The 20,506-nt window shown below is 42.1% G+C and overlaps 1 protein-coding gene across 2 annotated transcripts in view; it reads right to left on the reverse strand.

Moving 5' to 3' along the window:
* The window catches only part of LOC126190906 (cytochrome P450 6k1-like), a 71,794-nt gene that overhangs the window by 11,731 nt on the left and 39,557 nt on the right, over window positions 1–20,506 (reverse strand). Inside the window, exon 3 of one of the 2 annotated variants that reach the window (XM_049931534.1) lies at window positions 6,916–7,152. In XM_049931534.1, the coding sequence (XP_049787491.1) occupies window positions 6,916–7,152 (237 nt within the window). Of the gene's footprint in view, window positions 1–6,915; window positions 7,156–20,506 lie in introns of both variants that reach the window. The other variant, XM_049931533.1, reaches the window with a different exon arrangement.

A 20,506-nucleotide genomic window follows, 5' to 3' on the forward strand; every position in this document is an offset into this window, starting at 1 on the left:
AGAAGAACAGGAAAATGCAAGCAGAACTAAGCCACGAATGTGGCAACTTGCTACAAACTGCAATTCACGCTTGGTTCAGGGTTTATACAACCACTGTTGGGTTATTTTTCGAATGTTACACTCTGGAATAGCATGTGAGAAAAACGAAAATCTAAATCGTTCGCTACGAGCTCTGATTTATTTTTACTGACATGGCCATCCCTCCAATGTAGGGGGTGTAAATAAAATATTCTGGCATTCGGAGGAGAAAACTGCTAATTGAAATTTAGTGAAAAGGTCTCGCCGCAACGAAAAATGTCATTATTGCGGTGACTGCCACCATAACTCGGCTACCACATTCGTTACGCACACTCTCCTATTTAGCGATTGTACGAAACCAACAGCCCTTCTTTTAACTTCTGCTATGTCCTCCGTCAGTTATCTGGCAGAGGATCCCACTCCGCGCAGCAGTACGAGAAAGGACAAGCATAATCTAGGTAATATCTTCAGTAAATGTGTTGCATCTTCTATGTGTTCCGCCGATAAAATATAGTCTTTGGTTCGCCTTCCCCGCAACATTTTCTATGTGGTGGTTACATTTTAAGTTATTCGTAATTTAGGTGTGGAGTTGAATCCACGGTCTTTAAATTTGTCTTTATCGTCTAACTAAAATGTAACGGAATGTCTCCATTTTTCATGCGGATGACTTCACACTTTTTATTAGTTAGGGTCAGTTGCCACTATTCGCACAATACAGATACGGCTTTGTAAATCATTTCGGGATTAGATTTGACTTCTGAACCTTCACTAGACAGCATAATCTGCAACAATCTAAGAGGGCATAATCTGCAAACAACCTAAGAGGGCTGCTCAGATTATCTGCTGGATACTGGAGTTTATATAAAGAACATCAGATTATGTAACATTTCCTAGGCGAATCCCAGAGGTCTCATCTCTTTCACTAGTGTGACTTCCCGTCAGTTACTACGAACTGATAGGAAATCATGAGTCGAGTCGTACAACTGTACAGGAACGTACTTTGGTTAGAAGCCGTTTGAGAGGAACAGTGTCGTTTTCTTCGAGGTATTTCATAGTTTTATAACACGGTGTATATTCCAAAATCATATCGCAAGTTGATATCATTGATATAGGTCTATAATTCAGCAGATTACTTCTATTTCCTTTCTTGTCTATTGTTGTGACCCGTGCACCTCCCCAGTCGTTAGACACCGATCTTTCGTGGAGCGACGGGTTATGTATATGATTGCTAACAATGGATGAATGTCTTAAACGTACTCAGAAAGGAATCTAATTGGTATACAGTCTGGAGCGGAGACATTGCCTTTATTAACTGATTTAAGCTGCTTCGCTACTTCGAGGGTATCTATTCTGTTGCTCATGTTTGCAACATATATCGGAGATGCTGAGTTGCAGATAGGCACAACAAAAAGACTCTCAGAAAGTGAGCTTTTGGCTAATAAGGCCTTCGTCGGAAATAGACAGAATACGCACACACACACACACACACACACACACACATATTCACGCAAACGCACGTCTCATATTCATGACCACAGTTACCCTGGATTTTCCATTGTTTACTCATGTTTGCAGTTGTTTTGATTCGAATATTTCTTTGGTGAAGGGATTCCGGAAAAGCTTTGCAACTCCACTTTAGCGGTGCTGTCATCGGTAACATTACCACTGTTATCGTGCAGTGAAAGTATTGATTGTGTCTTGCAGCTCGTATGCGTTACATAAGACCAAGTTCTCTTCGGTTTTTCTGCCGTATTACAAGACAGAGTGTCATTTTGAAATGTATTAAAAGTATCTCGCATTGAAGTCTGTGTTTCGAAATATTGCATTCCATTAAATCTGGCATCCTTTTTTCATCACTTTTCCAATAGTGCCCTGACCTGTTTTATTTATCATGGGGAGATCGTTCTGTCTCTTATTAACTTATTTTACACAAAACTTTCAACTGTCGTAAACACTATTTATTTGAATTCAAGCTTTATCTGGTCGATAGTTGTATAGTCAGTATGGAAGAAATGAACAGTCTCTTAGAAAGGTTCCAAGCGTATTTTTATCTGCTTTTTTAAATAGATTTATTTTGCTTTTATTTTCGGTGGGTTTAGCTGTTACAGTATTCAAGTCTCGTCACAACAGCCTTGTGATCACTACTTCCTCTATCCGTCATGATGCACTATATTTGTTCAGGACCGTTCGTCGCTAAAAGGTCTAGTATGCTAATGCAAGTATTTGCACTTGATGTGGGTTCTGAACTACGTAAACTAATTGGTCAAAGTAATTTCCGGGGAAAGCATTTAGTACAATTTCGGACGATTATTTACGCCTACCACCAACTTTAGGCAGGATAACTATAAATGATTCATTCGTTTGCAAAGCTCTATATTTTTCAAAGTATTACGTGTACAAATGTGACTGAAACATGAATAGAACTGTAAAGTCGCCATGTTTGTGTTTTGGACTCTAAAAATATTCTACTGGTCACACGACACACGTTCAAGTGGTAGCCAATTTCCTGCCATACCTTAGGTAGTAAAATCCTGTCAGTGGTCATTACAGCGGCACGTATGCGATTTCTGTTCTTGGCAGTGGGGATACGACAAACACCGTCCATAATGTACTCCCAAAGGAAAAAGTTATCAGGCGTTAGCTCAGGCGACCTGGGAGTCCAAAGGAACAGAGCCACGTTATCTTCACTACTACACCTATTCCAGCGATACGGAAATCCGTTGTTAAGGTAGCATTGAAGATCGATCCTCCAGTGAGGGGCTGCCTGACCTTGTTGGAAGTTGAAATTTTAGGCATCTTCCACACAGTTTGCTGCGGTGTTCCAAGTTCGAGGCTTGCGCGGACCGTTGATTTTTTTGGACTGCGCACGAAATTGTTGTGTGGTTCATGGTGTGGGTTCCTGTTGTCATGTCCAAGTTCATGAACCACGGGCAACGTATGAGTGGCCAAGTAAGTGGTCCTGACAGTCAGGATACCAGATACTTTGGAATAAGGCTGGGCATCTCGGACATATTCTGAGTCGCGGTCACCTTTGTGCTCAGAGCGCAAAGACTACCAAATCCACCGGTTAGTCCCTCAACCGTTAGGGGTAAAACCCAATGGGACCCGGGGCAAGTAAGGCTAGCAACCTGCTTCCCTGGTACTTTAAATATAATGCTGGCAACAATCAGAGCAAAATGCCTCGGACCTTTGGAGGTGACGGAGTCCCACCTCTAATTGGCAAACCAGGGACTCCTAAGATACGACTCGGCAAACGAATGGTAACGAGATGGGGAGCGATTAATATCAATGGGGGCTACTCTGGGAAGAAGTAGAGTTGGCAGAGGCTGCAAGTAAGATGGGGTTGGACGTTTTAGCTGTTAGTGACATTCGGGTAAGGGGTGAGAAAGAAGAGGAAGTGGGAGAATACAAGGTTTACCTGTCAGGAGTCAAAGCAGGAATAGCACAATGGGGTGTAGGGCTTTACATGAGGAAAGAAATGGAATCAAGCGTAGTTGCAATAAGGTACGTAAACGAACGACTGCTGTGGATAGATTTGACAATGTCTAACAAGAAAATTAGGATTGTGTCAGTATATTCGCATTGTGAAGGGACAGATCAAGATAAGATGGATAGTTTTTATGACGCACTCAGTGATGTAGTTGTTGGAGTAAAGGACAAGGACAGTGTTCTGCTCATAGGTGATTTTAATGCCAGGATTGGAAATCGAACAGAAGGGTATGAAAAGGTTATGGGTAAATTTGGAGAGGATATGGAGGCTAACAGGAACGGGAAACAACTCTTGGATTTCTGTGCCAGTATGGGCTTAGTAATCACAAACTCCTTTTTTAAACATAAGAACATTCACCGGTATACTTGGGAAGGCAGGGGAACCAGATCTGTCATTGATTATATAATAACAGATCAGGAATTCAGGAAGGCTGTGAGGAATACACGTGTATTCAGGGGATTCTATGATGACACTGATCACTATTTAATCTGCAGTGAAATCGGTATTGTGAGGCCGAAAGTGCAGCAGTTCAGGTCCATATGTAGGAGGATAAGAGTGGAAAAACTTCAGGACAATGAAATCAGGCACAAGTACATAACAGTGATCTCAGAAAAGTACCTGTTAGTTGATGGTAGTCAATTACAGTCATTGGAAAAGGAATGGACAAGGTACAGGGACACAGTACTAGAAGTGGCTAAAGAATGTCTTGGAACAGTAGTGTGTAAAGGTAGGATGAAGCAAACAGCTTGGTGGAATGACACAGTCAAGGCAGCCTGTAAAAGGAGAAAGATGGCGTATCAAAAATGGCTACATACAAGAAATCAGGTAGATAGAGAAAGTTATGTTGAAGAAAGAAACAAAGCCAAACAGATAATTGCAGCATCCAAGAAGAAATCTTGGGAAGACTTTGGAAACAGGTTGGAGACTTTGGGTCAAGCTGCTGTAAACCATTCTGGAGTGTAATTAGCGGTCTTCGAAAGGGAGGTAAGAAGGAAATGACAAGTATTGTGGACAGATCAGGAAACCTGCTGGTGAATCCTGTTGATGCCTTGGGCAGATGGAGGGAATGTTTTGAAGAGTTGCTCAATGTAGGTGAAAATACGATCAGTAATGTTTCAAATTTCGATGTACAATGGGATAGGAATGATGATGGAAATAGGATCACATTTGAGGAAGTGGAGAAAATGGTCAATATGTTGCACTGCAATAAAGCGGCTGGGGTGGATGAAATTAAGTCGGAACTCATCAAATACAGTGAATGTCAGGTCTTAAATGGCTACACAGGTTAATTGAAATGGCGCGGGAGTCGGGACAGGTTCCATCAGACTGGACGAAAGCAGTAATCACACCAATCTTTAAACATGGTAACAGAAAAGATTGTAACAACTACAGAGGTATCTCTTTAATCAGCGTTGTGGGTAAAATCTTCTCAGGTATTGTTGAAAGGAAAGTGCGAGTATTAGTTGAGGACAAATTGGATGAAAATCAGTGTGGGTTTAGGCCTCTTAGAGGTTGTCAGGACCAGATCTTTAGCTTACGAAAAATAACGGAGAAGTGTTACGAGTGGAACAGGGAATTGTATCTATGCTTTATAGATCTAGAAAAGGCATATGACCGGGTTCCTAGAAGGAAGTTATGGTCTGTTCTACGAGATTATGGAATAGGAGGCAAACTTTTGCAAGCAATTAAAGGTCTTTAAATAGATAGTCAGGCAGCAGTTAGAGTTGACGGTAAATTGAGTTGATGGTTCAGAGTAGTTTCAGGGATAAGACAAGGCTGCAACCTGGCTCCACTGTTGTTCATATTATTTATGGATCATATGTTGAAAACAATAAACTGGCTGGGTGAGATTAAGATATGTGAACACAAAATAAGCAGTCTCGCATATGGGGGTGACTTAGTTGTGATGACAGATTCGATTGAAAGTTTGCAAAGTAATATTTCAGAGCTAGATCAGAAATGTAAGGACTATGGTATGAAGATTAACATCTCCAAAACGAAGTAATGGATGTGGGAAAGAGATATAAACGGATTGAGTGCCAAATAGCAGGAACAAAGTTAGAACAGGTGGACGGTTTCAAGTACTTAGGATGCATATTCTCACAGGATGGCAACATAGTGAAAGAACTAGAAGCGAGGTGTAGCAAAGCTAATGCAGCGAGCGCTCAGCTACGATCTACTCTCTTCTGCAAGAAGGAAGTCAGTACCAAGACTAAGTTATATGTGCACCGTTCAATCTTTCGACCAACTTTGTTGTATGGGAGCGAAAGCTGGGTGGATTCAGGTTACCTTATCAATACGGTTGAGGTTACGGATATGAAAGCAGCTAGGATGATTGCATGTACTAGTAGATGGGAACAATGGCAGGAGGGTGTCCACAATGAGGAAATCAAAGAAAAACTGGGAATGAACTGTATAGATGTAGCAGTCAGGGCGAACAGGCTTAGATGGTGGGGTCATGTTACACGCATGGGAGTATCAGGGCTACCCAAGAGACTCATGCGTTCAGCAGTAGAGGGTAGGAGGAGTCGGGGTAGACCAAGGAGAAGGTACCTGGATTCAGTTAAGAATGATTTTGAAGTAAAAGGTTTAACATCAGAAGAGGCATCAATGTTAGCACTGAATAGGGGATCATGGAGGAATTTTATAAGGGGGACTATGCTCCAGACTGAACACTGAAAGACATAATCAGTCTTAAATGATGATGATGATGATGATGCACGAAATTGTTCTTCACCCTCTCAACGGTTGCACCTGGCGCTACTTTTCTGTTAGCGTCCCTAAATTGTTGATACCAGCGCTCAGTACTCTGTTTGCATGGCGCTTCTTTTCCATAATTCCTTCAGAATGTACGCTGCACTGTTATAACAAATAAACATCCCGCATGTTCCAACACACAAAAAGTCTTTCGTTGCTTTGTCGCCATTTTGTCGTAACGCCAACTCGCGGGCACGATGTAAAATGGTTGAGTTTCCGGTTCTATTTATGCATCAGTCATATTTGGACATGTAATACCTTGGAAAACATAGAACTTCGAAAATGAATAAGTAATTTATAGTAGCCCCGTAATTTAGCAAACAGATGGACGGTAGATTGAAGTCACCAACAACTGTAATTGTATGAGTAGCGTACCTCTATCCATGGTAATGGAGGAACCAGCTGAGACTAAATTACGCATAGCTCATTGGACGTATAAAACTACACTGTCAAATAGGAAATTTAAAAAATAAATCACATTTTATCTATGATGAAGTGATAATACCTTTGTAAATGCATACGAAGCAAATTATCCACCAGTAAACAGTATTTTACGTTGTGATTACTAGATCTGTTTCACTGTGAACGGTTGTTGTCTTCGCCTTCAATTTAATACAATTACCAAAAAGATCGAAAAGCTTGAAGCTCACCGTCTATCACCTTCTCCAAATATGGCATATTCGACGTAATATCTTCATATGTCACTTCTCCGTTGGACTTCTTCAGTACGACATCAATTTCGTCTTGCAGCCGCTTCTGGATATGTGGATGTTTGGAAAGCTCGTACAGACAGAAGCTTACGGTGGTTGAGGAAGTTTCGAATCCAGCGAGGAAGAACACCCACGCCTGTGCTGCCAACTCTTTGATGGTCAGAGATTTATTTCCTCCTGCTGGGAACAAGACAAATTTGTAATCGGCTATTCACCTGAAGTAAATAACATCTCAGTTAAAAATTAAATGCGACACTCTTACATCAAATTTTTGAATGATAGAAAATGAAAATTCTGTACTGTGCTATAATGACGATATCAAAAATATTATTTCTCCGATGTGCTCTCGACGTCGTAACAGCAATGCTACAAACAAACGCGTTTCTCTCTAAATCTGTTTTCTACACGCCTATCCTAAATACATAATGCGAGCAAACTTTCAAAGGATACACTTATAGATACAGTCTAAACAGTTTCAAGATGAAATTCGAAGACTATTTGTTAACATATTGTGATCTAAAACTGATGAAGTAATGTGTTTCCTATCCTAGACGTTAAAATGAACTACAGGGTCTCGGTGAGTCTACGGTGAGGCGATTAGACTTCACAGTTCTAAAAGTGCTCATTCACGACTAGTCATCAACAGACACAGCAACTTTATTTCGCAACGCTGTGCCACAATATTAACTACATAATATGATAATAAGATAGTCATAGGTAGTAATTTATGCGGCTAAATTATTAATTTATGGAATATTGAAAAAACTGCAGTTTGCTTACGAATGGCATCTTTGAGAAATGAGTGATATTTTGAATAACGCTCAAATGTGTGGGATTCACGTTAGGATAAAGTAACGGAAAAATCGAACGTATAACAGATAACGGAATCTTTGATGGTCACTGGCTTGTTTGATTCGTGGAAGCACGTCACAGATATTTGTGGTCATCTGAAAAAAAAAGACATTTAACATCTTCCAAAAACCCACTGGAAAAACTTGGAATACTGCTAATCGCAGAATGGGCGTCTAATTCATTTCTTCAGAGCTTTTCGTATTGCTCCCAAAGAGACTGTACAGAAAGAAGCAAACTAATAACAGTTTGCTCATTGGCATAAGAGCTTTAATTTTTCCAGTGCTAGATCCATGTACTGAACCGGTAGTATCTGTTATGTATAATATAGTAAGATATACATTTCCCCGCACGTACTAACTTGAGGACTATGGATGGATTACGTGCAGTAAAAGGATCACTACACCATCCCCAGGGCTCTGCAAAAAGCGCCAAGATCCACCCACAAATTTACAGTACAGATCATGCTATTCGGATCTTCATTTGGAAACCCACTTTCTTTTTGTAAAGAGGCTGAAAGGCCCTTCGAAATTTCTTCACCAGATATTGATGCCATAACCGAGTACATAGGTTAGCTGAATTGGTTATTGTGAAGTATTTTATGGAAACGGTAGGAAATATTAATACAAGTGGCGGGCGTGACATTCAAAACACGGCACCTGACAGTAAACCGGTGTTTAGCGACTGATGTGTAGTTTGGGTAAATTAATTATGTGATACAGTCTTCCTGTCACCAATAACTCTTTAGAGCTTAATTACATACTTCTTTGCTCTCACTGCTATTCTCTTAACTTTTCTTCGAAGCAAGGTGTACTGCGTTCAGAACTTGCCATAAAAATGGTTGGGTGGGTTTGTAAAACAGGATAGAAAATTAGGGTTTAACATCTCCTCGACGGTGAGGTCATTATAGCGGAAGCATAAGATTCGACTGAGAAAGGAGGGGAAGCAAAATGGTCGTGTCCTTTCCGAAGGTACATCATTTGTAAGGCCTGACATCGTTGGGTGACGGGTATACAACAGTGTGTTAAATTTGATAATTTTTTTAATAAGACGAAACACAAAGTTACCACTTTAGGAGAACCGTTTTTGGTTGATTGACAGCCACGCTCATATCAAGCTTAGTAAAGACTTATTGTCTCTGTACAGCAGTTTGTACAAACATCTGGAAAGACTGCGATAAGTCCATGATTGAAGATAAAAGCAGGTACGAGTCAAGACTGCAGGTTGCGCTGCTGTAGGTGAACACGAATGGGGCTTCTGCAGTGTCCTCAATACGTTGCAAGCGTCAGTCGTGTTCAGAACAGTGTACTGTGTAGTTGTTATGTCGGGGCTAAGTGAATTCGAACGTGGAGAAAGTGTTGGAGCTCGCATGGTGGGTGCTTCAGTAACCACGCTAGCCGGTGTTTGGTGTTTCAGGAGGCACCGTATCGCAGATTTAAACCGCTTACAGAGAAAGCAGAAAAAAAAACACCATCCGCTATGTCACAACGCGGGCGAAAGTGTGGTTGGGTGATCGTGAAAGACGGTTACGGAAGAGGATTTTGGCGAAAAATAAGAAGACGGCAGATGAAACAGTCACTGCAGAACTAAATGTTGTACTTACGAACCCTGTCAGCACTTAGACAACACGGAGGGAGCTCCAGAAGCAGAAAATTGTAGGGCGAGCTGAAATTCCAAAACTAGTCATCAGTGATGAGGATACCCGTAACAGGAAAACGTATTGCCAAAGCCATAAAACCGCGACTGTGGAGCAATGGAAGAAAGTCGTTTGGTCATATTAGTCCTATTTCCAATTTCTGTCAGAGTTTACGTCCCAAGAGTCAAACGTGGGGAGGGATCGGTAATGACCTGGACAGCCATATCATGGTATTCCATGCGTCTCATGTTTACTCTGCATGGCTGCTTTACTGACAAGGGTTAAGTGACCATTTTGGCTGACAGAGTGCATCCTAAATGGCTCTGAGCGCTATGGGACCTAACATCTGAGGTCATCAGTCCCCTAGAACTTAGAACTACTGAAACCTAACTAACCTAACGACATCACACACATCCATGCCCGAGGCAGGATTCGAACCTGCGACCGTAGTGGTCGTGCGGTTCCAGACTGAAGCGCCTAGAACCGCTCGGCCACAATGACCGGCTAGAGTGCAGCCTATGGTGCATTGTTTGTTCCCCAATGGTGATGTTCCAAGACGACAGGGCCCTCGTTCACACAGCGCCACCGTCCCGGACTGTTTTTGTGAGCAAGAGGATGGATTGTTGCATTTCCCCTGGTCACTACAGTCACCAGATCTCATTATTAGCGAGCCTTTGCCGTCTACTTTGGAAAGAATGGTGCTTGGTCGTTATGCACCTCCTTATTGTTACCTGAACATCCTAATATTTTGCAGGAATAATGGTATAAGAATCCTTTGGAAACCATATAGGACCTGTAGTTATCCATTGGGAGACGCCTGAAAGCTATTTTGAATGCCTTGGGGGATCCTAAACCACGTTAGGCATGGTAATGCGTTGTTTTGGTGTTTTCATATTTTTGTCCACCCATTTTTCAATATTACCAACTGTTACTCGGAACATGTTTACTAAAAAAAAACAGTACCTAACAACATTGTTGGCCATGACAAAGTCTTTTCTAAGTGCAAGACAGAATTATGTGTAGCTTAGGAACTGTACCCAAGTAAAATGTTGCCCGCATCATCATTACTGAGCATAATATGTTAATAATAAAAAGTTGGTCAAAGCACGACTGTCAGTGTTTAAAGCCAGCAGAAGATTCCAGCATTTCCCTTACGAGAATCAGAGAAACTACGGAAAGCCCGCCGGCCGGTGTGGCCGAGCGGTTCTAGGCACTTCAGTCTGGAACCACGCGACCGCTACGGTCGCAGGTTCGAATCCTGCATCGGGCATGGATGCGTGTACTGTTCTTAGGTTAGTTAGGTTCTAAGTTCTAGGGGACTGATGACCTCAGATGTTAAGCCCCATAGTGCTCAGAGCCATCTGAACCATTTGAACGGAAAGCCCATATTTGGGTGGCCGGATGGGGATGTGAAGCGCCGCCCTCCCGCGTACGAGTCCAGTGCCTTACCACCGAACCAGCTCGTTGTGTCACTGCCTTGGATGCCTGCGCCAAGTACCTTCATGCTGCAGAAACTGTATTACATTTACTTTTAGTGCGTTACACCCTTGTGAGTGGCGCAGAAGGATACAGGGAACACTCCATCATTCACACAAACCTTCTGTCATCCCCAGGTATGAACGTTGCACCGTTGTTTGTATCGTAAACTAGTTTTAATTTCGGGGAGCAATTATTGCAGTTGTTTAACTTTTCTGCATCATTTTTCGGTACCTGTTCTAACCTGCCCCATATCAGACGTTGCTAATGTACAGCAGAGGAGAGCGTTGTACCTGGAGGGTAGTGTATTTCGGAACGCATGATGTTTCAGTCTAATGACCGGTTGTGGAATTACTCGAAGGAATGCAGTTCCGCCATTTTCTACTGCTTTTGTTGTTGTGAGGTATGAGGTTCTGTTTTGTGTAGCATTTGTAAATGTTACAAATTGCACATGGGTCCGTGGTGCATAATACACTGAGATGACAAGAGTCATGGGGTACAGACGACTTTAGTATCGCGCACACAAGGCATAAAAGGGCAGTGCATTAGCGGAGCCGTTATTTGTGCTCAGGTGATTCATGTGAAAAGTTATCCGACGCGATTATCGCCGCACGATGGGAATTAACGGACTCTGGACGCGAAATGGTAGTTGGAGCAAGACGCATGGGACATTCAATTTCGGAAATCGTTAGGAAGTTAAATATTACGAGACTCACAATGTCAAGAGTGTGCCGAGAATACCAAATTGCAGTCATTATTTCACAGAATGAACAACACAGTGGCCATGATCTTCCCTCAATGACAAAGAGCAGCGGTGTTTGCCTAGAATTATCGGTGCTAATAGTCAAGTAACACTGCGTGAGATAACGCAGAAATAAATATAGGACCTACGACGAACGTATCCGCTAGGACAGTGCGGCGAAATTTGGCGTTAATGTGCCGTGGCAGCAGACGACCGACGAGAGTGCCTTTGCAGCACGACTTCGCCTGTAGCGCCTCAACCTGGCTCGTGACCGTATTGGTTGAACCCTAGACGACTGGAAAACCGTGCTTAGTCAAATGAGTCCCGATTTCAGATGGTATTTCGCGAGGTCCACACAACGGTATTTTTTTACGAGTATATTAGGCGAGCCTCCATCGAATCCATATAACGATAGCTGTAGGAAACTGAGAAGTGTCAGTATAAGATCGAAAGTAGTGCCTCCCACAAGCGAGAGTATTAAAATCCTCATGGTAAACTGCCTAACCATTCGCAACAAAGTCGGAGAGTGAAGCTCTCATGAAAAGCTGCGAAGCTCACACAATACTAGGTACAGAAAGCTGGATGAAACATGAAATTTATAGTAGTGAGACTTTTGGGGAAATTAAAGTGTATACCGAAAGATTAGGCAAATGGGAAACGGAAGTGGTGTATTTATCGCAATAGATAAGAAACTTAAATCCACCGAAACAGAAACTGAAGCTGCATGTCACACTATTTGGGCAGCGCTCAGTATCAAGGGTGGACATAAAATGAGAGTTCGATCCTTCTGCCGTCGACAAGACTCATCTCCTGATATAACCGAAAACTTCAGAGGAAACATCAGTTCACTTGCAGGTAAGTTCCCCAGTCACACTGTAATCATTGGTGCAAGCTTAAAGCATCCAACAATTAATGGGAAAATTACAGCTTTCTGAGTGCTGGACGTGATAAGACAACTTGTGAATAGTTAGTAAACGCCTTCTCTGAAAACTACCTAGAACAGATAGTTACGAACCCCGCTCATGATTGAAATGTACTGGATCTAATGGAAGCAAGTACACCTGAACTGTCTGAGGATGTCCACATCGAAACTGGTGTCGGTGACCATGACGCGGTTGTGGCTACAATGGTTACCAAGATAAGAAGGACCAATGAACGAAGTAGAAAGACTCATTTGATGTAAACTAGATAAAAAACCAGTAGTGTCATTTCTCAATAAGGGACTTGAAAATTTCAGTACAGACAAGGAGCACGTGGAGGTACTATGACTCAAGTTTAAAAGAATAGTTGACCATTCACTGAAGAGACATGTATCCAGTAGAACAGTTCATAATGGGAGGAATATGGCTCTGAGCACTATGGGACTCAATATCTGAGGTCATCAGTCCCCTAGAAGTTAGAACTACTTAAACCTAACTGATCTAAGAACATCCCACACATCCATGTCAGAGGCAGGATTCGAACCTGCGACAGTAGCGGTCTCGCGGTTTAAGACTGAAGCGCCTAGAACCCCTCAGCCACCCCGGCCGGCATGGGAGGAAACCTCCATGGTATACAGTCACTGTAAAGAAACTGATGAAGAAACAGAGATTACTGCGTAATAGGTAAAACAAAGCGTAGGGCTATAGACAGAGAAATTCAGAATGATACGTCTTTGGCTGTCAAGAGAACTAAGCGTGATGCCTTAAATAACTGCCGTAGCCGAATATTGTCGAATGATATTTCCCGGAACTCAAAGAAACTTTGATTGCATGTAAACATTGTTAGTGGCACCAAAGTTAGTGTCCAGTCCTTAGCGAATGAGACAGGAACTGAAGCTCAGGGTTGCAAAACGAATGCTGAAATGCTTAACTCCGTTTTCAAATGTTCTTTTACAAAGGAAAACTCACGAAATTTGCCCAAATTTAATCCATATACCACTGAAAAGATGAATGAAATAGAAATTAATGGCGTTGAGAAACAGCTGAAATCGTTAAAAGTGAACAAAGCTTCAGGGTCCGATGGAACCCCTGTCAGATTCTATACTGAATTTGCGGCTGAGTTAGCACCCCTTTTAAATGTAATCTATTGTATATCCCTCGAACAAGAAACCGTGCCCAGTTCTTGGAAAAAAAGCACAGGTCAGCATCTTATAACATATACTGAATTCAAACATGACGAGGTACCTTGAATAGAAGGACCTCCTCGATGCTACGAAGCATGGATTCCGTAGACATCGATCATGTGAAAACTAACTTGCACTCACATACTGAAAGGTTTGGATTAAGGCAGTCAGGAAGATGCAGAATTTCTTGATTTCCTCGATGGTCGTATTACGAAGCCGCTACGAACGCAAAGCGACCTTAACTACAAATTCAAACGTGGTCAAAGCCTCCCGTACAAATAAAAACCGAAAAAGCCAAATAAAGAGAGCCATGCGTGGAGCGTTCGAATAATTCGAAACTAAAATTCTATCTACTGACCTGACAGAAAATCCTAGAAAGTTCAGGTATTATATAAAAACCAGCAAACGGATAGAAGTCGTCTGTCCCGACGCAACGACAACAGTAGCATCGAAATGGAGGATCACAGAAGTGAAAGCCGAAATACGAGATTCCTTTCTTCAAAACTGTTTCACTGAGGAACATCGTACTGAGGTTCTTCCTTTAAGTTGTCGTACGAAAGTCATGCGGACAGATATCGAAATAAGTGACCGCTGGATGGAAAAATCAGCTGAAATTGCCAAACAGAGAGAAGGTCACTGAATCTGATGGGATACCAGTACAATTCTACATAGAATGTGCGAAAAAACTCGCTCCTCTTCTACCAGCAATGTCCTGTAGATACCGGAGGAGCGAAGCACTCCTAGTAATTCAGAAAAAAAGCACAATCCATTCCAGTTTTCGAGAAGGGTCGTCGGACAGACGCACAGAACTATAGGCCAATATCTCGAAAGTTTTATGGTCGCATGTTAATGAAATTTCTGGAGACTGAGAAACTGCTCTGCAGGAATCAATATGGGTTCCGAAAACAATGAGTGTGTGAAACCCAGCTCGCTCTGTTCGTCTATGAGACCCAGAAAGCAGCAGATACCGGTGGCCAGGTTGATACTGTGTTCCCTGAATGCCGTGTTCCTTGACTTCCATATTTCATTCTACACAATTCCATATGGCTGCCTAATAAAATGCGAGCGTGTTTAATATCAGACCACCCCTGCAGTAAAATTCAGGAAGACCTGCAGAGGACCGACGTTCGGTACAGGGATTTGCAGGATCGCAACGTAAGTGTAAGATGTTATTTTATCCATGTTGGATCTTGTGAACTCCGAGGCGTTAATGGTAGTTGGTGAATGACGCAACCAGCCACAAATGCTTTTTGAGTGATCTATTTTAGTGCCATAACCGGCGTCGGGCTATCATGTCCATCTTCAGATGGCTAATACTTTTCGTTACATAGACGTTTTCATGAACAGCATGTCGTCTGCTGCACGCTGCACAAGAATTTTTTTTAATGCTCAATTTTTAATTTTTGTATTTCCTGCAATTAACTTATGAACTGTAGTGATAACCAAAATCTGTATGTACAAAATTTTTGTAGATATATGTATACTTCATCATACACAGTCGGTTAGGTTTGAAGTATTTCGTCAATAATTTTCACTGACAGTTAAAAAAAGTCCCACTAAAAACAGTTTATCCTATTGTCTTTAAATAATAAGTTTATACTTAGGGCACAAACATTTTTCTATTATTAACATGTTACATTTTGCACATCCCACACATCATCTTAGCTCTGTTTACATCATTGGTCAGTATTTAATGAATGATATCTTTGTATCTTTGTTTCATGATAATCTTCGCATTGTAAAGAATAACGTCAAGTATAGAACACATGTGCGATCCTCAACGGCCAGTTTAAGAATATTATGAAGTGTACCACAGCATCTTAGTAACAATACCTGTGTTGTGGTGGAATTCAAGAACATATACATCGAGCTAGAAAACCACATGGATCACAACAAATTAATCGCCATCTCCTGGAACGAATGTAAGTGAACACAACTATTTTGCTCAATATATATATATATATATATATATATATATATATATATATATATGTGTGTGTGTGTGTGTGTGTGTGTGTGTGTGTGTGTGTAGTGGCACTAAATATTCGAATATTTTTGTACAGTGTGGAGACGACATGCTATTCATCAAAACATTTATGTAACGAAAAATATTAGCATGGTAGCATGGTAGCCTGAACTCGGTTATGGCACTAAAGCATTAAAAAAGTATTTGTGACTGGTTTCGTCATTCACCAACTATAAGTTAAGAGATTGCACGTAAATAGGCAGAAAGAGCCATTATTTTATGATTATACGATTGCAGTACAATCGCTGAAAGCTGTTACACACATACACTATCGAAAAGTATGCAGACTGAGCGATTTAAAGTGAAACAACAGCGTAAAACTAATCAGACGTGAGGCAAACGCTAGACTGAGATGCATAGGAAGAATCATCAGGAATTGTAACACAACCGCAAAGAAGGCAGGTTACAAAACCTCGTTTGATCAATACTTGAATATTGCTCATCAGTCTAGATTCTTTATCAGATACGATGGACAGAGGAAACGCGTTTCGTTACAGATTCATTTAGCAATGGCGAAATCGTTGCGAAGATGTTCAGTCAATTCAAGTGGCAGACGTTGCATAAGAGCCGTTCTGCATAATGGCGCAGTCTAATGTTCAAATTGCCAGAACATACGTTCCTAGAAGGATTAATCAAAATATTTCTTCCTCCGACGTTTTACTCGTAGAAAGACCGTGGAAGTAAAATTAGAGAGATTCAAGACCACACAGAGGCTTACCAACAATCGTTCTTTCCGTGAAACATTGGCGACTGGAACAGTAAAAGGGAAAGTGACAGTGGTACAGAAAATACCCTCTGCCACACGCAATCAGGTGTTTGTGGTGTACTGGTGTCGATCTAAATGTAGAAGTACTTATAACTATTTTCCTTCTCTTTACCAGCCAAATACTGCGCTGAAAATTAATTCCATATGCCGATTCGAACTGGCTACCTCTCCGTCGATCGCTGCCACATTATTATGCTGTAGCTACGGACATGATTCGTTCTGCTGTGCAGAATGCAGTCCTGCTCTTTCAGACTCTTCTGGACACTGAAGAGTGCCATATTGAGCCCCTTTTCTACATCTACATCTACATGACTACTCTGCAATTCACATTTAAGTGCTTGGCAGAGGGTTCATCGAACCACAATCATACTATCTCTCTACCATTCCACTCCCGAACAGCGCGCGGGAAAAACGAACACCTAAACCTTTCTGTTCGATCTCTGATTTCTCTTATTTTATTTTGATGATCATTCCTACCTATGTATGTTGGGCTCAACAAAATATTTTCGCATTCGGAAGAGAAAGTTGGTTACTGAAATTTCGTAAATAGGTCTCGCTGCGACGAAAAACGTCTTTGCTTTAATGACTTCCATCACAACTCGCGTATCATATCTGCCACACTCTTTCCCCTATTACGTGATAATACAAAACGTGCTGCCCTTCTTTGCACCCCTTCGATGTCCTCCGTCAATCCCACCTGGTAAGGATCCCACAACGCGCAGCAATATTCTAACAGAGGACGAACGAGTGTAGTGTAAACTGTCTCTTTAGTGGACTTGTTGTATCTTCTAAGTGTCCTGCCAATGAAACGCAACCTTTGGCTCGTCATCCCCACAATATTATCTATGTGGTCTTTCCAACTGAAGTTGTTCGTAATTTTAACACACAGGTACTTAGTTGAATCGACAGCCTTGAGAATTGTACTATTTATCGAGTAATCGAATTCCAACGGATTTCTTTTGGAACTCATGTGGATCACCTCACACTTTTCGTTATTTAGCGTCAACTGCCACCTGCCACACCATACAGCAATCTTTTCTAAATCGCTTTGCAACTGATACTGGTCTTCGGATGACCTTACTAGACGGTAAATTACAGCATCATCTGCGAACAACCTAAGAGAACTGCTCAGATTGTCACCCAAGTCATTTATATAGATCAGGAACAGCAGAGGTCCCAGGACGCTTCCCTGGGGAACACCTGTTATCACTTCAATTTTACTCGATGATTTGCCGTTTATTACTACGAACTGCGACCTTCCTGACAGGAAATCACGAATCCAGTCGCACAACTGAGACGATACCCAATAGGCCTGATTAGAAGTCGCTTGTGAGGAACGGTGTCAAAAGCTTTCCGGAAATCTAGAAATACGGAATCAACTTGAGATCCCCTGTCGATAGCGGCCATTACTTCGTGCGAATAAAGAGCTAGCTGCGTTGCACAAGAACGATGTTTTCTGAAACCATGCTGATTACGTATCAATAGATCGTTCCCTTCGAGGTGATTCATAATGTTTGAATACAGTATAGGCTCCAAAACCCTACTGCAAACCGATATAGGTCTGTAGTTCGATGGATTACTCTTACTACCCTTCTTAAACACTGGTGCGACCTGCGCAATTTTCCAATCTGTAGGTACAGATCTATCGGTGAGCGAGTTGTAACAGTAATGGTACCGGTATGTAATGGTATGATGTACCGTAGCAGGACATAAAAAGTGTTTCAGTTGAATTTATTCTGCATTATTTCTCTTCCCCATGTCATTGATATTAATCCTACCAAGTCTGATACTCGTACGGTAATTATTTTCCGTGTTATAACGTGTTAAATAGGGAAAGTTTAATTATAACCACCCGACACATGATTAGCAAAATTACAGAATATCTCCAAGTCCTCGCCCAGATATTCCTCTACCATTGGTCCAGAGACGTGGGATCTATAAAAGTATACGATTATCATGTTTGATCCACCTTTAACACTTATCTTTACCCAAATTATTTCGCAGTCAGAAACTGTAATAACTTATTATCGTATTACTTACGACTGTGAACAAGTATCATACACCGGTATTCCGCCTATCTTTGGCGTACACATTCCAGTCAGATTTTAGAATTTCATTCCTACTAACATCTGCTTTCAGCCAGCTTTCCCTCGTTAGTATTATGAGGGCGCTAGTACCATTTACAAACGAGACACTTCGGGAACCTTTCCATAAAGACTTCTAAACTAATACGATATTGTTCAACGCTTTTAATGACGTTAGCCGCATTTGCGCATTGAAATGTATGAATGGTAACAGCAGAAAATCTGTGTCGGACCGGAACTCGACCCCGGATATCCCGCTTTACGCTAGCGATCGCCTTGATCGCCTCGGCCATCCGTGCACGCTTCGCCTCCGACCCAGATTCCCAACCTGTCAGTCACTACTGACGGAGTGACAACGGCCCATGAACCCCACACTCGCAGTCCCTGATTCCCGTAACAGATCGGGCACGGTGTGCACCCGCACTGAAAATAGGATTGTTGATCGTTGTCATCCTATTTATTTAAGTTGACGACAACCAACGATCCTGTCTATTTCATTGTAGTCGCGTGCCACGTGTTTATTAGTACTGCCTTGTTAAAAAATGGCACCAGACTACTATCTCATGAGAGGTAAGACGTGATGATACAGGACGTCTGTAACGTACCATTGTGCCTTCAGTGTTCTCTCAGTCACTGTCAGACGTGGCTTGAAGTCATACCCGATGGTTCCTCACACCACAGCGTCAGGATTAACACTGATGTGGCTCACCAAAACACCGGAAGAACTCGATCTCTCCCAGGTTGCCCCATACTCGCCGATGACGGTCATCCCGAGCGGTGCACAGTCGTAGTTCATCACTGAACACAAAGCGACGCCATTCTTTGCCAGTCCACGCTTCTCGAACACGGTGTCACTCCAAATGCAGAAGTTTGCACTGCGGTGTTAACAGCAGCCTACGAAGGGGATGATAATTACCAAGTCCTCCTGTTGGTAGTCTCCGACGAGTGGTGCAGGATGACAGCTGTTCTCGGATGCCAGATGTTGTTGTTGTTGTGGTCTTCAGTCCTGAGACTGGTTTGATGCAGCTCTCCATGCTACTCTATCCTGTGCAAGCTTCTTCTTCTCCCAGTACCTACTGCAGCCTACATCCTTCTGAATCTGCTTAATGTATTCATCTCTTGGTCTCCCTCTACGATTTTTACCCACCACGTTGCTCTCCAATACTAAATTGGTGATCCCTTGATGCCTCAGAACATCTCCTACCAACCGATCTCTTCTTCAAGTTGTGCTACAAACTCCTCTTCTCCCCAATTCTATTCAGTATCTCCTCATTAGTTACGTGATCTACCCATCTAATCTTCAGCAATCTTCTGTAGCACCACATTTCGAAAGCTTCTATTCTCTCCTTGTCTAAACTACTTATCGTCCATGCTTCACATCCATACAGGGCTACACTCCATACAAATACTCTCGGAAAAGACTTAATGGCACTTAATTCTACACTCGATGTTAACAAATTTCTCTTCTTCAGAAACGCTTTCCTTGCCATAGGCAGTCTACATTTTATATCTTCTCTACTTTGACCATCATCAGTTATTTTGCTCTCCAAATAGCAAACCTCTCCCCCCTTCCGTCCTTCCCTATAAACCATGTACCTTGCCGTTGGTGGGGCGGCTTGCGTGCCTCAGCGTTACAGATAGCTGTATCTGTTGAGACGCCGGACAAACGTATGGTTCCTGAAGAGGGGCTGCAGCCCTTTCAGAAGTTGCATGGGCAACAGTCTGGATGATTCACTGATCTGGACTTGTAACATTAACCAAAACGGCCATGCTGTGCTGGTACTGCGAACGGCTGAAAGCAAGGGGTAACTACAGTCGTAATTTTTCCCTAGGGCATGCAGTTTTGCA

The sequence above is a fragment of the Schistocerca cancellata genome, chromosome 6, assembly GCF_023864275.1.
Source record: "Schistocerca cancellata isolate TAMUIC-IGC-003103 chromosome 6, iqSchCanc2.1, whole genome shotgun sequence".
Lineage (NCBI taxonomy): Eukaryota > Metazoa > Arthropoda > Insecta > Orthoptera > Acrididae > Schistocerca > Schistocerca cancellata.